The 19,236-nt window shown below is 34.4% G+C and overlaps 1 protein-coding gene across 3 annotated transcripts in view; it reads left to right on the top strand.

The window, feature by feature from the left end:
- TECRL (trans-2,3-enoyl-CoA reductase like) overlaps nt 1-19,236 on the top strand; it is a 112,583-nt gene that overhangs the window by 17,633 nt on the left and 75,714 nt on the right. For all 3 annotated transcript variants that reach the window (XM_025435660.3, XM_049092997.1, XM_025435659.3), the window contains exon 2: nt 4,438-4,489. In XM_025435660.3, the coding sequence (XP_025291445.1) occupies nt 4,438-4,489 (52 nt within the window). The remainder of the gene's footprint in view (nt 1-4,437; nt 4,490-19,236) is intronic.

Here is a 19,236-nt window from a genome sequence, read left to right as displayed (position 1 = left end):
AGCACTTTCCTAATGTGTGAAAGTCAAATTTAATTTTTAAAAGGTAAATTAAAAACTTTGTTAAGAGCTTGGCAATGACAACCCATTTCCAATGTAGGTTTCTTTCAGGATAATATAATTTTAGTTCTGAAAGTTTGTAAATTCAGAGAAAAAATGCATATATCAAATTAGAAGATTTTCATTAAAAATATCCTAGTAAAGCACATACCTTTTCCACAGAAATCTACTTGGGAAAGACTTTTCATGCCAGATTTTAAAACTTGTTTTCACATGACTTTGCAGTCACAGATCTATTTTTTATTTCAGCACAAGTGACTTTAAACATTATGACATGCTATTTGGTACACTAGATGTTGAAGTGCAGACTACAATGACGCCAGGTCGTTGTCCTCAAGGACTTTATAGACAGTTGGTACAGCCACTATGTAAACACAAGATAATGCATTCATCAAGTGATAGCTAAGCAACAGCAAACTCTGAGGAGTTATTGATTATGAAAATTATGTTTTCCCAAATTAGATGGCCCTTGAATGAGTGGTAAATAGTTGATACTCTAGAAAATTGTATGTGGATTTTAGGCGTCCTTATCAGAGGAAGCAACATATAAAATTGTTTTGTGACACAGTAACATTAAGATAAAACAATAAACAATGTTAAAACAAAGCACCATGCTTTAAAAAAATGCAATTCAAATATAAAAGTTAGTTTCATTCTTCTGCATGTGGATGTCCAATTTTCCCAGCACCATTTATTGAAGAGACTGTCTTTCTTCCAATGGATAGTCTTTCCTCCTTTATCGAATATTAGTTGACCATAAAGTTCAGGGTCCACTTCTGGATTCTCTATTCTGTTCCACTGATCTATGTGTCTGTTTTTGTGCCAGTACCACACTGTCTTGATGACCACAGCTTTGTAGTACAACCTGAAATCTGGCATTGTGATGCCCCCAGCTATGGTTTTCTTTTTTAAAATTCCCCTGGCTATTCGGGGTCTTTTCTGATTCCACACAAATCTTAAAATAATTTGTTCTAACTCTCTGAAGAAAGTCCATGGTATTTTGATAGGGATTGCATTAAACGTGTATATTGCCCTGGGTAACATTGACATTTTCACAATATTAATTCTGCCAATCCATGAGCATGGAATATTTTTCCATCTCTTTGTGTCTTCCTCAATTTCTTTCAGAAGTGTTCTATAGTTTTGAGGGTATAGATCCTTTACCTCCTTGGTTAGGTTTATTCCTAGGTATCTTATGCTTTTGGGTGCAATTGTAAACGGGATTGACTCCTTAATTTCTCTTTCTTCAGTCTCATTGTTAGTGTATAGAAATGCCACTGACTTCTGGGCATTGATTTTGTATCCTGCCACGCTACCGAATTGCTGTATGAGTTCTAGCAATCTTGGGGTGGAGACTTTTGGGTTTTCTATGTAGAGTATCATGTCATCGGCGAAGAGGGAGAGTTTGACTTCTTCTTTGCCAATTTGAATGCCTTTAATGTCCTTTTGTTGTCTGATTGCTGAGGCTAGGACTTCCAGTACTATGTTGAACAGCAGTGGTGAGAGTGGACATCCCTGTCTTGTTCCTGATCTTAGGGGAAAGGCTCCCAGTGCTTCCCCATTGAGAATGATATTTGCTGTGGGCTTTTCATAGATGGCTTTTAAGATGTAGAGGAATGTTCCCTCTATCCCTACATTCTGAAGAGTTTTGATCAGGAATGGATGCTGTATTTTGTCAAATGCTTTCTCTGCATCCAATGAGAGGATCATATGGTTCTTGGTTTTTCTCTTGCTGATATGATGAATCACATTGATTGTTTTACGGGTGTTGAACCAGCCTTGTGTCCCAGGGATAAATCCTACTTGGTCATGGTGAATAATTTTCTTAATGTACTGTTGGATCCTAGACCACTCTCTTTCACCATACACAAAGATAAACTCAAAATGGGTGAAAGATCTAAATGTGAGACAAGATTCCATCAAAATCCTAGAGAAGAACACAGGCAACACCCTTTTTGAACTCGGCCATAGTAACTTCTTGCAAGATACATCCACGAAGGCAAAAGAAACAAAAGCAAAAATGAACTATTGGGACTTCATCAAGATAAGAAGCTTTTGCACAGCAAAGGATACAGTCAACAAAACTCAAAGACAACCTACAGAATGGGAGAAGATATTTGCAAATGACGTATCAGATAAAGGGCTAGTTTCCAAGATCTATAAAGAACTTATTAAACTCAACACCAAAGAAACAAACAATCCAATCATGAAATGGGCAAAAGACATGAACAGAAATCTCACAGAGGAAGACATAGACATGGCCAACACGCACATGAGAAAATGCTCTGCATCACTTGCCATCAGGGAAATACAAATCAAAACCACAATGAGATACCACCTCACACCAGTGAGAATGGGGAAAATTAACAAGGCAGGAAACAACAAATGTTGGAGAGGATGCGGAGAAAAGGGAACCCTCATACACTGTTGGTGGGAATGTGAACTGGTGCAGCCACTCTGGAAAACTGTGTGTAGATTCCTCAAACAGTTAAAAATATACCTGCCCTACGACCCAGCAATTGCACTGTTGGGGATTTACCCCAAAGATACAGATGCAATGAAACGCCGGGACACCTGCACCCCGATGTTTATAGCAGCAATGGCCACGATAGCCAAACTGTGGAAGGAGCCTCGGTGTCCAACGAAAGATGAGTCATAAAGAAGATGTGGTTTATGTATACAATGGAATATTCCTCAGCTATTAGAAATGACAAATACCCACCATTTGCTTCAACGTGGATGGAACTGGAGGGTATTATGCTGAGTGAAGTAAGTCAGTCGGAGAAGGACAAACATTATATGTTCTCATTCATTTGGGGAATATAAATAATAGTGAAAGGGAATATAAGGGAAGGGAGAAGAAATGTGTGGGAAATATCAGAAAGGGAGACAGAACGTAAATACTGCTAACTCTGGGAAACGAACTAGGGGTGGTGGAAGGGGAGGAGGGCGGGGGGTGGGAGTGAATGGGTGACGGGCACTGGGGGTTATTCTGTATGTTAGTAAATTGAACACCAATAAACAATAGATTCCTTGCAAAAAAAAATAAATAAATAAAAAAAATATAAAAGTTAAATTATCAATACTAAAATGAAATATACGTTCAAGTATTTAAATATATATTGCCTTCTCTAAAAACTGTTTTACAAATGTTTTCTAACATCTTCCAAACAAGAGCAATGTTATAAATATTTGAAATTTTCATACCAATTCTTTAAGCTCCTTTTGTTATTTACTGCACTACTCACATGGGAATTGACATCATCATTCAGTGCTTAAGTCTTAGAACTTTCTTACTTAGTAAACTATATCCATAGAAGAAATCAGAAAAAAAATTATGAATACTGTAGCATATCCTATTATAGATCTACTAATCAGAGTAAAATATGGTAAAATAAATGCATTCATTGTTATACTTTTAATATATAATTAAATATTTAATATAATAATGTTAATATGAACTGCTTGGGGTATTATTAGGTGCTGTCCATGGCACACTTTTATTTTTCACTTCACTCTCCCAAAATAGCTATAAGATTTTAGTGTATCAACACAATAAATCATGAACATAATATTCTATATGTGTTTAGAGAAAATAAATATATTTGTATGGGAATGAATATGTCCTTTTCTATAGACTTTGAAGTATTGTCGGTTTTTTCATAAGCCAATGAAAGGCAACACAGTGGGGAAAAATTTCAGTTTGCAAGTTTGATATGATCAAAGGCAGAAGGTTAAAAAAAATGTGATGGTTTGAAGTATTTAAATAAAACTCTTATCCTCATACGTTTTGCAATTCTGATGAAGCCATGTATCTAACATGAATAAATAGCAATAATAAAATATCCAATTATTTATTTAATACATCTAACTTGAATTTTGATTGACCTATAGCATTTTGGATGGCATTTTTAATAACATAATTAAGGAGAAGTTGGATAGGCTATTTTTTTTCTGATGATATTTTGAAGTAAACATTAACCTCTTTTGCCCATGTAAATCAGTTTCATATACTGAAGCTCCTCTACTATAAACTCTTTTACCTTCTGTCTATCTTGTATATTTGCTCATATTTTAATTGATAGTCTCATCATTGAATATAATGGGAAAATAACATTCAAAAATATATTTTAGAGATGAACATTTAGATAAACTCATATAACACCATTACTGCTACAAACAAAAATAAAATTTTAAAGAAAAGATATTGATGCAATACTTCAAGGTTGTCAAAGCAGTAATGATTAAATAGTCAAACAGAACACAGTGGCTAAATCATAATAATTTTATACTTTTTAAAACTATATTTTCTTTTTAGATATATAGCAAACAAATACTTTTTAAAATAATTCTCTCTATATGTTTTCTTTTCTTTCTTAGGTGGTGCAAACATCTACTATTCATGATGTTAAACAAAAATTCCATAAAGCATGTAAGTTTTATGTATAATTTAGAATTTATGTTATGATTCAATTTTTTCTGTAAGAATAAGTTCAATATAATGAGGGAAAGAGTGTATGGAAATGGTATTTTTACAAGAAACTCAGAAATAATATGGTATACCCCTCTTGACTGAATATTTTCATATCTAACTCTCTCATCCAAAATAATCTTAGTGTTTTCACAAAATTATTTTCTCCTTCATTTTTGGACATTTTTATTATAACAGGAAACGTTTTATTTATGAGGAATTAATTGGTACAAAGTATTCCTATGTAAGCAAAATACTAAGCAAAAGTTTTACTCCATGTATTTATACTGGTCAAATTTCTTTCACATAGGAATTCTTTACATAGTAAATTAAAACTGTACTATTTAATTTTATTAATAGCTACATTTATCTCATTAAGAGGTCTCATTATTACTAACTTACAAATATTTATATGAGGTCTGTTTAAATTAGATTTTTATTTTTACAACTTTCCAATAAAATTTATTCATAACTTAAACATGATGAAAATGTTTATAATTACTAGGAAACATTTTTTTTGTAGACTTTAATTTTAAAGCAGTTTTACATTCATAGGAAAACTAAGCAGAAAGTACACAGAGTTTTTACATTCTGCCCTCACACATGCACAGAATCTTTCACCAACATTTCACATCATAGTACACTTGTTACAGTCCATGAACCTATATTGACGAATCATTATTTTTCAGGATCCCTAGTTTACTTTAGAGTTCATTGTTGGTGTTGTTATAATGTATGGTTTTTGCTAGTGAGTGTTTTCAATCTCTTGTATTTAGTTGAACAATATTTTTTCTGAAAAATCTTCTCACAATTTCATGCATCAAACTGTTTAAAAATACCTTAAAATAGGTAGAGTTTTTAATGGTATATACAATACGGGGTAGAATTATTTAAAATATGCTTAACCTGTTAAACATTCTTCAAAAGGTAAGTTCTAATATTTCCCACAAAGACATGTAGGTTTGGATATGCAGAAATGAATCAGAAAGGGATTATGGAAGGAAAAGAGAACAAAACAGGCATAGAGATCTGTCATGAAATTTGTTCTCTAACTTCTGGCATGAAAATAAAATTCCCTGTGTATTTATGCCAGTCTTTCTAAGTTACGGAAAATTTTTTCAGGCTCAAAATTTGTGCCTCATCACATTACCTATGTGATAACCATGTTATCCTGATTATTTACATAAGTATTTCCAGTTTATTTGCATACTAATGCATTTGTTTTGAGTTATTCCTATCTTTGCATAAAATATGGATCTCAAACTAATAATTGAGTTGTCATCTTTGGAAAGGCTTGGTTTAAACTTATGTAATGAGGTGGTTTCAGAAAGTGTAGATTGTAGTAATAAGTGAGAAGACATATGAAAATACTATTTTAACTAGAGAGTAGAAAGTTGAAAGAAAATGATTGTCTTTAATAATGACAACATAATAAATATATGATTTTTATTATTGTCTGGAGATGAAGAAAAGAATCAAAGGCCAATGCATGTATAGAAAAAATGTGTAATTATTAAAAATGTGTAAGTCTATGACTGCTTTTATGATGGTTTGTAATATATAGAGACATACATAACAAGAAATCTTAAAATTTTTTGAGCCAGAAGTTCTGTATTTATGTAGTCTAGAGCCTATTCTTGTAATAAGTGAAATTAAGAAGCTTACAGAAAATATTAGAAATGCCCAGTTTCTGAACTGGATAATTAAAAATACAACTGGGACACCTGGGTGGCTCAGTTGGTTGAACATTGGACTGTTGGTTTCTGCTCAGGTCATGATCTCAGGGTTGTAGAATTCAGCCCCAATTTGGGCTCCGTGCTTAGTGTGGATCTTACTTGAGTTTCTCTCTCTCCCTCTCCTTCTGCCCCTTATGCTCTATAGACAAACAAACAAATAAATAAAATCCTTTAAAAATGTTTTACAATAATATGATTAGTTTTAAAAGCTATATCAAGACTTAAGGATTTCTTTTTTTTTAGACCTAATAATTTCTTGATGACTATCATTGTATTCGTTTTCCTGAGCACAGTTCTAATCTTTAACAACTTTATGTAAGTTATGACCTTTGCACTTTTTAAAAATTAGTGCTAATATTCCATTACTTACAAAATAATATTCAGGTATTTCTGGAATTATCATACCACTTTTTATGTGCCTAACACAAAAAAATGCTCAACATCATTAATTATGAAGGAAATGAAAATCAATACAATAAGAAATCACCTCACATGTTTCAGAATGGTTATTCTCAAAAAGACAAGAAATAAAAAGTGCTGATGAGGATGTGGGGAAAAGGGAATACTTGTGCACTGTTGGTAGGAACGTAAATTGGTTCAGCCACTGTGGAAAACAGCATGGAAGATCTGTAAAATATAAAAATAGAACTACTATATGATCCAACAATTCCTCTTGTGGGTAATTAATCAAATGAAATAAAAACACTAATTCAGAAAGATAAATGCACCCCTATGTTCATCAGAGCATTTTTAAAAAATTTTATTGGAGTTCAATTTGCCAACATCTAGCATAACGCCCAGTGCTCATCCCGTCAAGTGCCCCCCTCAGTTCCCGTCACCCAGTCACCCCATCCCACCACCCAACTCCCCTTCCCCTATCCCTTGTTCATTTCCCAGAGTTAGGTGTTTCTCATGTTCTGTCACCTTCACTGATATTTCCCACTAATTTCTCTCTCTTTTCTGCTTTATTCCCTTTCACTAATTTTATATTCCCAAAGGAATGAGATCATATAATGTTTGTGCTTCTCTGATTGATTTATTTCACTCAGCATAATACCCTCCAGTTCCTTCCACGTTGAAGCAAAAGGTGCATATTTGTCATTTCTAATGGCTGAGGAATATTCCATTGTATACATAGACCACAGCTTCTTTATCCATTCATCTTTCGATGGATACCGAGGCTCCTTCCATAGTTTGGCTATTGTGGCCATTGCTGCTAGAAACATTGGGGTGCAGGTATCCTGCCATTTCACTGCATCTGTATTTTTGGGGTAAATCCCCAGCAGTGCAATTGCTGGGTCTAGGGCAGCTCTATTTTTAACTCTTTGAGGAACCTCCACACAGTTTTCCAGAGTGGCTGCACCAGTTCACATTCCCACCAACAGTGCAAGAGGGTTCCCCTTTCTCCACATCCTCTCCAACATGTGTTGTTTCCTGCCTTGTTAATTTTCACCATTCTCACTGGTGTGAGGTGGTATCTCATTGTGGTTTTGATTTGTATTTCGCTGATGGCAAGTGATGGGGAAGATTTTCTCATGTGCTTGTTGGCCATGTCTGTGTCTTCCTCTGTGAAATTTCTGTTCATGTCTTTTGCCCATTTCATGATTGGATTGTTTGTTTCTTTGGTGTTGAGTTTAATAAGTTCTTTATAGATCTTGGAAACTAGCCCTTTATCTGATACGTCATTTGCAAATATCTTCTCCCTTTCTGTAGGTTGTCTTTGAGTTTTGTTGACTGTTTCTTTTGCTGTGCGGAAGCTTTTATCTTGATTAAGTCCCAGTAATTCATTTTTGCTTTTGTTTCCCTTGCCTTCGTGGATGTATCTTGCAAGAAGTTGTTGTGGCCAAGTTCATAAAGGGTATTGCCTGTGTTCTTCTCTAGGATTTTGATGGATTCTTGTCTCACATTTAGGTCTTTCATCCATTTTGAGTTTATCTTTGTCTATGGTGTAAGAGAATGGTCTAGTTTCATTCTTCTGCACATGGCTGTCCAATTTTTCCAGCACCATTTACTGAAGAGACTGTCCTTTTGCCAGGGGATAGTCTTTCCTGCTTCGCTGAATATTAGTTGACCATAGAGTTGAGGTGCCATTTCTGGGTTCTCTATTTTGTTCCATTGATCTATGTGTCTGTTTTTGTGCCAGTACCATATTGTCTTGATGATCACAGCTGTGTAGGACAGCTGATTTCTGAGCATTAATTTTGTATCCTGCCACACTGCTAAATTGCTGTATGAGTTCTAGCAATCTTGGGGTGGAGTCTTTTGGGTTTTCTACATACAGTATCATGTCATCTGCAAAGACGGAGAGTTTGACTTCTTCTTTGCCAATTTGGATGCCTTTTATTTCTTCTTGTTGCCTGATTGCTGAGGCTAGGGATTCTAGTACTCTATTGAAAGCAGTGGTGAGAGAGAACCTCCCTGTCGTGTTCCTGATCTTAGGGGATAGGCTCCCAGTGTTTCCCCATTGAGAATGATACTTGTTGTGGGCTTTTTGTAGATGGCTTTTAAGATGCTGAGGAATGTTCCCTCTATCCCTACACTCTGAAGAGTTGTGATCAGGAATGGATGCTGCATTTTGTCAAATGTGTTCTTTGCATCTATTGAGAGGATCATAAGGTTCTGTTTTTTTCTCTTGTTGATATGATCTATCACATTGATTGCTTTACAAGTGTTGAACCAGCCTTGCATCCTGGGGATAAATCCTACTTGGTTATGGTGAATAATCTACTTAATGTACTGTTGGATCCTTTGGCTAGTATCTTCTTGAGAATTCTTGCATCTGTGTTCATCAGAGATATTGGTCTATAATTCTCCTTTTTGGTGGGGTCTTTGTCTAGTTTTGGAATTAAGGTGATGCTGGCCTCATAGAACAAGTTTGGAAGTATTCCATCCCTTTCTATCTTTCGGAACAGCTTTAGTAGAATAGGTATTGTTTTTCCTTTAAACGTTTGATAGAATTCCCCTGAGAAGCCATCTGGCCCTGGACTTTTGTGTCTTGGGAGGTTTTGGATGACTGCTTCAATTTCCTCCTTGGTTATTGGCCTGTTCAAGTTTTCGACTTCTTTCTGTTCCAATTTTGGTAGTTTGTGGTTTTCCAGAAATGTGTCCATTTCTTCTAGTTGCTTAATTTATTGGCATATAGCTGCTCATATTATGTTTTTAAAATTGTTTGTATTTCCTTGGTATTGGTTGTGATCTCTCCTTTTTCATTCGTGATTTTATTAATTTGAGTCTTTTCTCTTTGTTTTTACTAAGGCTGGCTGATGGTTTATCTATCTTATTCTTTCAAATATCCAAATCCTGTTTGTTTGTTTGTTTGTTTGTTTGTTTAATATGTTCTACAGTTCTTCTGGTCTCTATTTCATTAGTTCTGCTCGAATCTTCATTAATTCTCTTCTGCTGGTGTAGGTTGTATTTGCTGTTCTTTCTCCAGTTCCTTTAGATGCAAGGTTAGCTTGTGTATATGAGTTTTTTTTTTCCAATTTTTGAGGGATGCTTGTATTGTGATGTATTTCCTCTCAGGACTGCTTATGCTGTATCCCAAAGATTTTGAACACTTGTATCTTCATCTTCATTAGTTTCCATGTTTTTTTTAAATTCTTCTCTAATTTCCTGGTTGACCCTTTCATATTTCAGCAGGATGCTCTTTAACCTCCACATGTTTGAGTTTCTTCCAAATTTCTTCCTCTGATTGAGTTCTACTTTCAAAGCATTGTGGTCTGAAAATATGCAGGGGACAATCCCGATCTTTTGGTATCAGTTGAAACCTGATTGTAACCCAGTATGTGGTCTATTCTGGAGAAAGTTCTATGTGGCCTTGAGTAGAATGTATATTCAGGTGCATTAGGATGGAAAGTTCTGTATACATCTTTGAAATCCATCTGGTCCAGTGTATCATTTAAGGCCCTTGTTTCTCTGGAGATGTTGTGCTTAGAAATCTGTCATTCACAGAAAGTGCCATGTTGAAGTCTCCCTGTATTAGTGTATTATTATCTAAGTATGTCTTTACTTTGGTTATTAATTGATATACTTGGCAGCTCCCACAGTAGGGGCATAAATATTGATGATTGTTAGGTCTTCTTGTTGGATAGATCTTTTAAGTGTACAGTCTCCCTCTTCATCTCTTACACAGTCTTTGGGATAAACTATAATTTATCTGATATGAGGATTGCTACCCCAGCTTTCTTTTAAGGACCGTTTGATTGCCAGAGGGTGGGGGGCAGTAGGGAGATGAAGAAAATAGGGGAAAGAGATTAAGCGTAGGCCTCCGTTTATGAAATAAACACATGGGGATATGGTGTATAGCATAGGAAATACAGTCAATGATATAAAAATGTTGTATGGTGACACATGGTAAATTTACATATAGTGGTGATCATTTCATAATATATATAGGTACTGAATCACTATGTTGGACACCTGAAAATAATATATTATGTGTCAATTATACTTCAATAAAAAAGAAGTATAATATCAAGGCAATTCAAATTCATTATACATTATTTCAAAAACTTACTGATCTTCAAGCTTTTCAAAGCACAAAAACATTTTTTGCTGTATCAAGTTACAGTTAATTACCAGTAAGTCAATTAAATTGGAGATTATGTTGAATGTATCTATCAAATAATAAAGGCAAGCAAAGAATTATTGGTAACACTAATAATTTTACAATGTTAAAATGAAACAAAACAAAGTTATGTGTTGATTACCTTAAAATTTATATTTAGCATATTTAAAACCCAATAATATTGAATTCTTTATTGATTTTCATAAATATACTCAAATAATAATAATCTTATATATATAACTATACTTGTTAGATTTTTATAAATTTACTCCTTTATTTTCTGAGACAGAATAAATTTTTTATTAGGACACTTCTGACACTGTTTATTTTCAGGCCCTGCAGTTATAATAAGAATTGTTAATCCTGTAAAGAAAGAAACAAAGTCATCAGAGGACTGGATTTACTGGGGGAGAGTTCTCTTTATGTCTTTTATCTCTATTCTTTGTTCTCTTAGGTATTGTGATTGATCTTGATTTCTGGTCTCCCTATTTTCCTGACTTTGTGTCAGCTTTGCATTTTTCGTAGTTCCATTTTAAAGCTTTATTTACTGTGATTTTTCTTGCCCTGTAAAATAGTTTTCTTATCCTTTTCCAGGGTTTATAATTTTTTAGTTCTGCTCTGTTATGAATCATCTTTTAGATTGTGCTGGTGATACCATGACACTCAGACTGGTGAAGAAATAGAATGGAAAGGAAATCACAATTAAAATATTAGCTGTTAAGAGGGAAAGAACAATGGTTTCATGAAAAAGATTCTAATAAAACTTTATATATATATGCACACACATATACTTTCATCTCTTTTTCTTCTCATTTAATGGACCAAGATTTTCTGAAATGCCTCAGCTGCAATACTCCCCTGATCTTTCCAGACCTCCACACACATCTTTATTCACACTTGTGATGACCGCTCCTATTTGTATCCTAAAGCCTCTCTTAGAGAGTGTCAGTGACCATCCTGCTCACATCCCTATAGGTCATGCTCTATTTACTCCCATTTTCTCACAAAGGTTGTGCAAAAGAAGGAAATCTTGCTATTAGAGCTGAGCCAAAAAATTAAGACTCATATGAGTCCAGGTGACACTCTGACTAAAACTATGTGAATGAGTTCTAAGAGTTCAAGGAACTAAAAAGAAAAAAAAAAAAAACCCTCCATGTTCAACAACAACAACTCTTATATATTTAAGCTGAGTAGCATTATTTCACACTACTCAATTCAACAACTATTTCATGATTTATTTAAAATTTAATTTATTTCCATCTTTGGGTACTATATGACTTTATTAGAATAGTTCCTAATAGTTTTAGAACATAATAGAACTTATAAAAAGCCACAGCCAACTGTATATATTAATTTAAATTTGTAATGTTCTATTCCATTTTGTGGATTTAATCATTCAACAATCAAAATGTTTGCCAGAATAACAAGTAAATTACAGTGGAAAAATTTTGCCTGAATGTTATGTTATTTTGTTATGCTTTATCATACTCAAATATATTTAAGTTCCTATAGTCTAGATCTCCTTAGAAGCTGGATAAAATAGAAGATATATTTATAAAATATAGTCTAGATCTCCTTAGAAGCTGGATAAAATAGAAGATATATTTATAAAAAGAATTGAAAGATTTTTTTAAAGGAAAGCTCAGTGGATATATTCTTTCAAAACTGTGCTATTATTTGTCTTAGGAAAGAAGTCAGGGAATCTAAAGCTGAGATTAGACAATACTATTGCTCTTTAAAGTTGTATAAAGGTAGGATTTCTTCTAAATAGTTTTAAAAAAAAAACACTGTTTCTTCAAATCCTTAAAAAATATTACTGGTTTTGTAGCTAAAGGTGATTTGCAACAACAACAAGATAAGGTACTCTGAATGCTATTAAAATGTCATGTGTAATCTCGAAAAATAAATGAGCCATCAACCCCTTATTGTGAATGATAACTTCTGTGATTATTTGGTGGAGGTAAAGACCATAATTATAATTAAAATGGTTGAGAGAAAAACTCTCTGAAGATCTGATATACAAGGGGGAAACCATTTTAGATTTCTTTCCAAGTTAACAGGAGTGTATATAAACTTCATTTAAACCAAAAGGCTGATTAATGGCCTACCAAGCGTACATTGTAAATGAGTAGCCTAAAGGAAACCATCTTGCCCTTAAGATATCAATGCTCCCACTCCCTGCATTCCATGCCACTAAAATATGTGATTCCTGCCTATATGCTAATCTATAAGCTTTTAAGCTTTTACAAAAAGTACAAAGTATATAAAACTGCAAATACTCTTCATTCTCCAGAGCATTTTCTTCCATATGAAAACCATATTTCCAGGCAGCTATCTTAACTTAGGCTCATATAAAAATGTCTTTTTAAAAAAATTTTTTTTGAGTTATTTATAATATGTATATATATATATATATTTATCTTTTTAAAAATTTTACTTGTATTCTAATTAGTGATCATATTATGCAATATTGACTTCAGGAGTGGAATTCAGTGATTCATCACCTACATACTAAATCCAGTGCTCATCAAAAGTGCCCTCCTTAAGGGTTCCTGGGTTGCTCAGAGAGTTAAGCGTCTGTCTTTGGCTCAGTCTATGATCCCAGGGTCCTGGGGTCCCACATTGGGCTCCCTGCTCAGGGGGAAGTTTGCTTCTCCCTCTCTTTCTCCATCTCCCTCTGCACCTCCCTCCTCCCCCTTGCTCATGCTCTCTCTCTCTCTCTCTCTCTCTGTCTCTCTTGCTTTCACTCACTCTCTCAAATAAATTTTTTAAAAAAGTTCTCTCCTTAATACTCATCACTCATCTAGCCCATCCATTAATCTTCAGTTTGTTCTGTATCATTTAGTCTCTTAGGGTTTGTTTCTCCTCTCTCTATTCTTCTATTTTGCTTCTTAAATTCCACATATGAGTGAAATAATATGGTATTTGTCTTTTTCTGACTGACTTAGTTCACTTGGCATATTACACCCTAGCTCTATCCATATTATTGCAAATGGAAACATTTCATTCTTTTTTTAGGGCTGAGTAATATTCCTTTGTGGGGACTGTGTGTATGTGTGTGCATCACATCTTCTCTAGCCCACTCTGTGGATATTTGGGCTCTTTCCATAGTTTGGCTATTGTCGATAATGATGCTATAAACATCAGTGTGCATGTACGTCTACAAATCGGTATTTTGTATCCATTGAGTAATTACCTAGAAGTGCAATAGCTGGGTCAAAGGGTAGTTCTTTTTTTAGTTTTTTGAGGAAACTCCATACTGTTTTCCAGAGTGTCTACACCAGTTTGCATTCCCACCTACAGTGTACGAGCATTCACATTTCTCCAAATCCTCACCAACACCTGTTGTTTCTTGTGTTAATTTTAGTCATTCTGACAGGTGTGAGATGGTATCTCATCATGGTTTTGATTTGTATTTCCCTGATGATTAGTGATGTTGAGCATCTTTTCATGTGTCTGTTAGGCATCTGGATGTCTTCTTTGGAAAAATGTCTATTCATATCTTCTGCTCATTTCCTAACTGGATTATTATTTTTTGGGGTGTTGAGTTTGGTGAACTATAGATTTTGGATACTAATCCTTTATCAGATTATCATAGGCAAATATCTTCTCCCATTCCATATGTTGCCTTTTAGTTCTGTTGATTGTTTTGTCTGTTGTGCAGAGCTTTTAATTTTGATGAAGTGGTTCACTTTTGCTCTCATTTGTCTTTCCTCCAGAGATGTATCTAGTAAGAAGTTGCTCCAGCCGAGGTCATAGGGGCTGCTGCCTGTGTTTTCCTCTAGGATTTTGTTGGTTTCCTTTCTCACATTTAGGTCTTTAGTCAGTTTTTAATTTATTTTTGTGTATGTTACAAGAAAGTGGTCCGGTTTCATTCTTCTACATGTGGCTGTCCAGCTTTCCCAAGACCATTTGTTAAAGAGACTGGTTTTTTTTCCCATTGGGTATTCTTTCCTGATTTGTTGAAGATAGTTGAACCATATAGGTGGGTTATTTCTGGGTTCTCTATTCTGTTCCATTGACTATGTGTCTGTGTTTGTGCCAGTACCACATTGTCTTGATGATCACAGCTTCGTTTTTTAAGATTTTATTTATTTATTCATGAGAAACACAGAGAAAGAGAGAGAGGCAGAGACACAGGCAGAGGGAGAAGTAGGCTCCATTGAGGGAGCCTGATGTGGGACTTGATCCTGGGACTCCAGGATCACACCCTGGGCCAAAAACAGATGCTAAACTATGGAGCCACCCAAAGATCCCCTATGATGATCACAGCTTTGTAATATAACTTGAAGTCCAGAACTGTGATGCCTCCAGCTTTGCTTTGCTTTTTCAGGATTGCTTTGACTATTCAGGGTCTTTTGTGGTTCCATACAAATTTTAGGATTGTTTGTTCCAGCTCTGTGAAAATTACCGTTGTTATTTTGAAAGGGATTCCTTTAATGTGTAGATTGCTTTGGGTAGTATAGGCATTTTAACAATATTTGTTTTTCCAATCCATGAGCATGGAATGTTTTTCCATTTCTTTTTGTCCTCTTCAATTACTTTCGTAAGTATTCTTTAGTTTCCAGAGTAGAGATCTTTTGCCCTTTTGTTAGGTTTATTCATAAGTATCTTATGGACTTTGGTTCAATTCAAAATGGAATCAATTCCTTCCTTCATTTCTTTCTTTCTTTCTTTCTTTCTTTCTTTCTTTCTTTCTTTCTTTCTTTCTTTCTTCTTTCTTTCCTTTCTTTCTCTCTTTCTTTCTTTCTTTCTTTCTTTCTTTCTTTCTTTCTTTTTTCTTTCTTCTTTCTTTCTTTCTTTCTTTCTCTCTTTCTTTCTTTCTTTCTTTCTTTCTTTCTTTCTTTCTTTCTTTCTTCTTTCTTCCTTCCTTCCTTCCTTCCTTCCTTCCTTCCTTCCTTCCTTTCTTTCTTCTTTCTTTCTTTCTTTCTTTCTTTCTTTCTTTCTTTCTTTCTTTCTTTCTTTTTCTTTTTTCTTCATTACTAGTGTGTAGAAATGCAAAAGATTTCTGTACATTGATTTTATATCCTGTGACTTTGCTGAATTCATGTGTTAGTTCTAGCAGTTTTTTGGTGGAGTCTTTCAGGTGTTCTATATAGAATATCATGTCCTCTACAAATAGTAAAAGTTTGACTTCTTCCTTGCTGATTCGGATGCTTCTTTCTTTTTGTTGTCTGAATGGTGAAGCTAAGACTTCTAGTACTGTGGTAAGTATAATGGTGAGAGTAGACAGCCCTGTCTTGTTCCTGACAAGGGGAAAATTTCTCAGTTTTGAGGATGATATTAGCTGTGGGTCTTTCATATATGCCCTTCATGATATTTCCATATGTTCCAACTCTCTCTACTTTGTTGAGGGTCTTTACCAAGAATGGATGCTGTATTTTGTCAAATGCTTTGGATCATATGGTTCTTAGCCTTTCTTTTATTAATGTAGTGTATCACGTTGATTGATTTGCAATTATGGAACCACCACTGCAGCCCAGGAATAAGCCCCGCTTAATTATGGTGAATAATTATTTTAATGTACTGTTGAATTTGATTTGTTAATATCTTATTGAGAATTTTTGCATCCATGTTCATCAGGGTTATTGGCCTATAATTCTCCTTCTTAGCGTGGTCTTTGTCTGGTTTTGGAATCAAGGAAATGCTGGCCTCATAGAAGGAGTTTGGATATTTTCCTTCCAATTCTATTTTTTAGAACAGTGTAAGAAGAATAGATATAGTCCCTTCTGTAAATGTCTTGTAGAATTTTCCCTGGGAACCCATCTAGCCCAGGACTTTTGTTTGTTGAGAGATTTTTAATTATTTATTCCATTTCTTTTTTGGTTATGAGTCTCTTCAAATTTTCTATTTCTTCCTGTTATAGTTTTAGTAGTTTGTATGTTTCTAGTAATTTGTCTGTCTCTTTCAGATTGCCCAGTTTATTGGCATATAAATTTCATAATATTCTCATAATTGTTTGTGTTTCTGTGGTGTTGGTTATGCTCTTTCTTCTTCCATTTGTGACTTATTTATTTGAGTCCTTTCTCTTTTCTTTTTGATAAGCCAGGCTAGTGGTTTGTCAGCTTTATTAATTCTTTTGAAGAATCAGCTCTTATTTTGTTGATCTGTTCTACTAATATGTTTGTTTCTATATCATTTATTTCTACTGTATTTTTTTTAACCCTCTATGTTTAGAGACCCTAAAAGGTTTGTTCATTTTGCATTGACAAGACCACATTTTGAAGTTGGATGAGAGATAAAATCCAATGGATATTTGAAGAATATTGAATGCAATTCAATATTTAAAAATATTGTATTTATTTATTCATGAGTGACACAGAGAGGGAGAGACATAAGCAGAGGAAGAAGTTTGCTCCCTAAGTGGGAGCCCCATTAGGAACTTGGTCCCAGGAACCCAGGATCACACCCCCAGCCAGATCCTCACATTGCTGAGCCACCCAGGCATCTCAAATTCAATCTTTATGTAGTAACAAATCACATAACATTTACTAAATATTTTTAAGCTTATATCAAAACTTATATTTCCAAAGCTTATATCAAAGCTTGTACTTAACTGACAAGATTAATCACATGAGATTTTGATTAATATGAACATTTGTACTATACACTTGAATAGTTTCTTTCTAGAAAGTTCATCATAAATATTTTGGATCCTTATTTGAGACTAATGTTAAAAAAATTTTAGAAAATTTTAAGTAGTAAATGCTTTTGATTGTTTCTAGATCATATTTATTTTTAAATTATCAAAATAAATTTGTATGCTGCAATGTTTTGATTTATAATAAGAAATATGCATTTGGTTTTCATCCATTTCTGGCACAAAGCTCCTAAAACCCTGAGAATATCTTAAGTAATGAAAACAATAAAGGTGTTTTATGTAATGTTCATGAGGTAAATTGCAGACTACACCTAGGAATAGGGGTTGTTGCCAGGAGGTTTGGAACTTCTGATCTCACCTCCAGGCCTATGGGGAGGGGAATGGATCTAAAGTTTGAATCAATTGTCAACAGCCAAGAGGACTGGATTCCAAGAGGTTCTGGAGGACATGTGCAGAATCAGGGAATGCAGTTTCCTGGGAGAAATCATTGAAGCTCTGAGGCATTTCCCCATCCCCTCTGTATGCATCTCTTCCCTGACTATTCCTCAGTTATCCTTTCATAATAAACTGGATATCTTCTAAGTGAAATATTTTTCTAAATTCTGTTAGCAGCTCCAGCAAATTAATGATACCCGAGGAAAGGTTTGTGGAAAACTTTGTTTTATGACAGTCAGAAGCAGAGGTGACAACCTGAATTTGCAACTGGTTTCTGAAGGAATGAAAAGGCAGTCTTATAGGACTGAACTCTTAACCTGTGGTATCTGTTGGTACCTCCAGGTAGATAGTGTCAGAATTTAGTTAAATTGTAGGACACCATAGTGGTATCCCAAGCCCAGGTTATTGGTGGAGGGGACACACTCCTTCCCTCCAGCACAAGTTGGAATTGGGTCCAAAACTCAACATAGAATCTTACAGCCAAAAAAAAAAAAAAAAAAATCAGAAATATTATCACCATGAAATTAGAATGGTATTCCAAGGAACTTTTCTACTCATCAATTTTGTATGGACTAGTAACATATATGTCAAAATTGATAACCAATTATGTTTAAGAACACTGGAGGAGGGGTACCTGGATGAGTCACTTGGTTAAGCATCTGTCTTCTGCTTAAGTCATGATCCCAGAGTCCTGGGATCGAGCCCTACATCAGGCTCCCTGATCAGCGAGGAGTCTGCTTCTCCCTCTCCTTCTGCCCATCTCCCTCTGCTAGTGCTCTGTCTCTTGCTTTTTCTCTCTCAAATAAATAAATAAAATCTTAAAAAAAGAATAAAAATAAAAAGGAAAATTAGAGGAAACCCTGAGGGCAAGGAATATGATGAGAAGCTCTTTCCTTGTGACATTTATCTTGTTGTTCTCTCTTCTTTCCTCAAATCTAGGTGTCTCTAATTATTAGTATCCTTGTGCTTTTCAAACATTCCTCAAAAACATAACTCTCTTAGCTTTCATTAGTGTCTGTAGGCTGCAGAAATCTATTTTTATTGGAAAATCCATTTCCAAAATCTATAAGATTTTTCTCCCCGTAACTGACTCTTGATATTTATAACCCCTATTCCCCTATTTCTCCTTCAAATGAATTTCTTTTTTTAATTTTAATTTTCTGCTAATGATTATAACATCACTTTTTACTCATTTCTTGGATATTTGAATCACTTTAAAAAATTGTTTATTAAGTTTAAATTGGCTCTTAGGCAGAGTATCACTGTTCCTTCCCTCTATGTTTGCTCATGTCTTTTGTATTACGTGTAAAAATCTATCTTTAAAAATTTACTAAATTATCAAGACATAAATGCCTTTTTGTTCTCTATG

Source organism: Canis lupus, chromosome 13 (genome assembly GCF_003254725.2).
Source record: "Canis lupus dingo isolate Sandy chromosome 13, ASM325472v2, whole genome shotgun sequence".
Classification (NCBI taxonomy): domain Eukaryota; kingdom Metazoa; phylum Chordata; class Mammalia; order Carnivora; family Canidae; genus Canis; species Canis lupus.
Note: the sequence above shows the minus strand (reverse complement) of the source record. Positions and strands in the feature narration are given on the sequence as shown.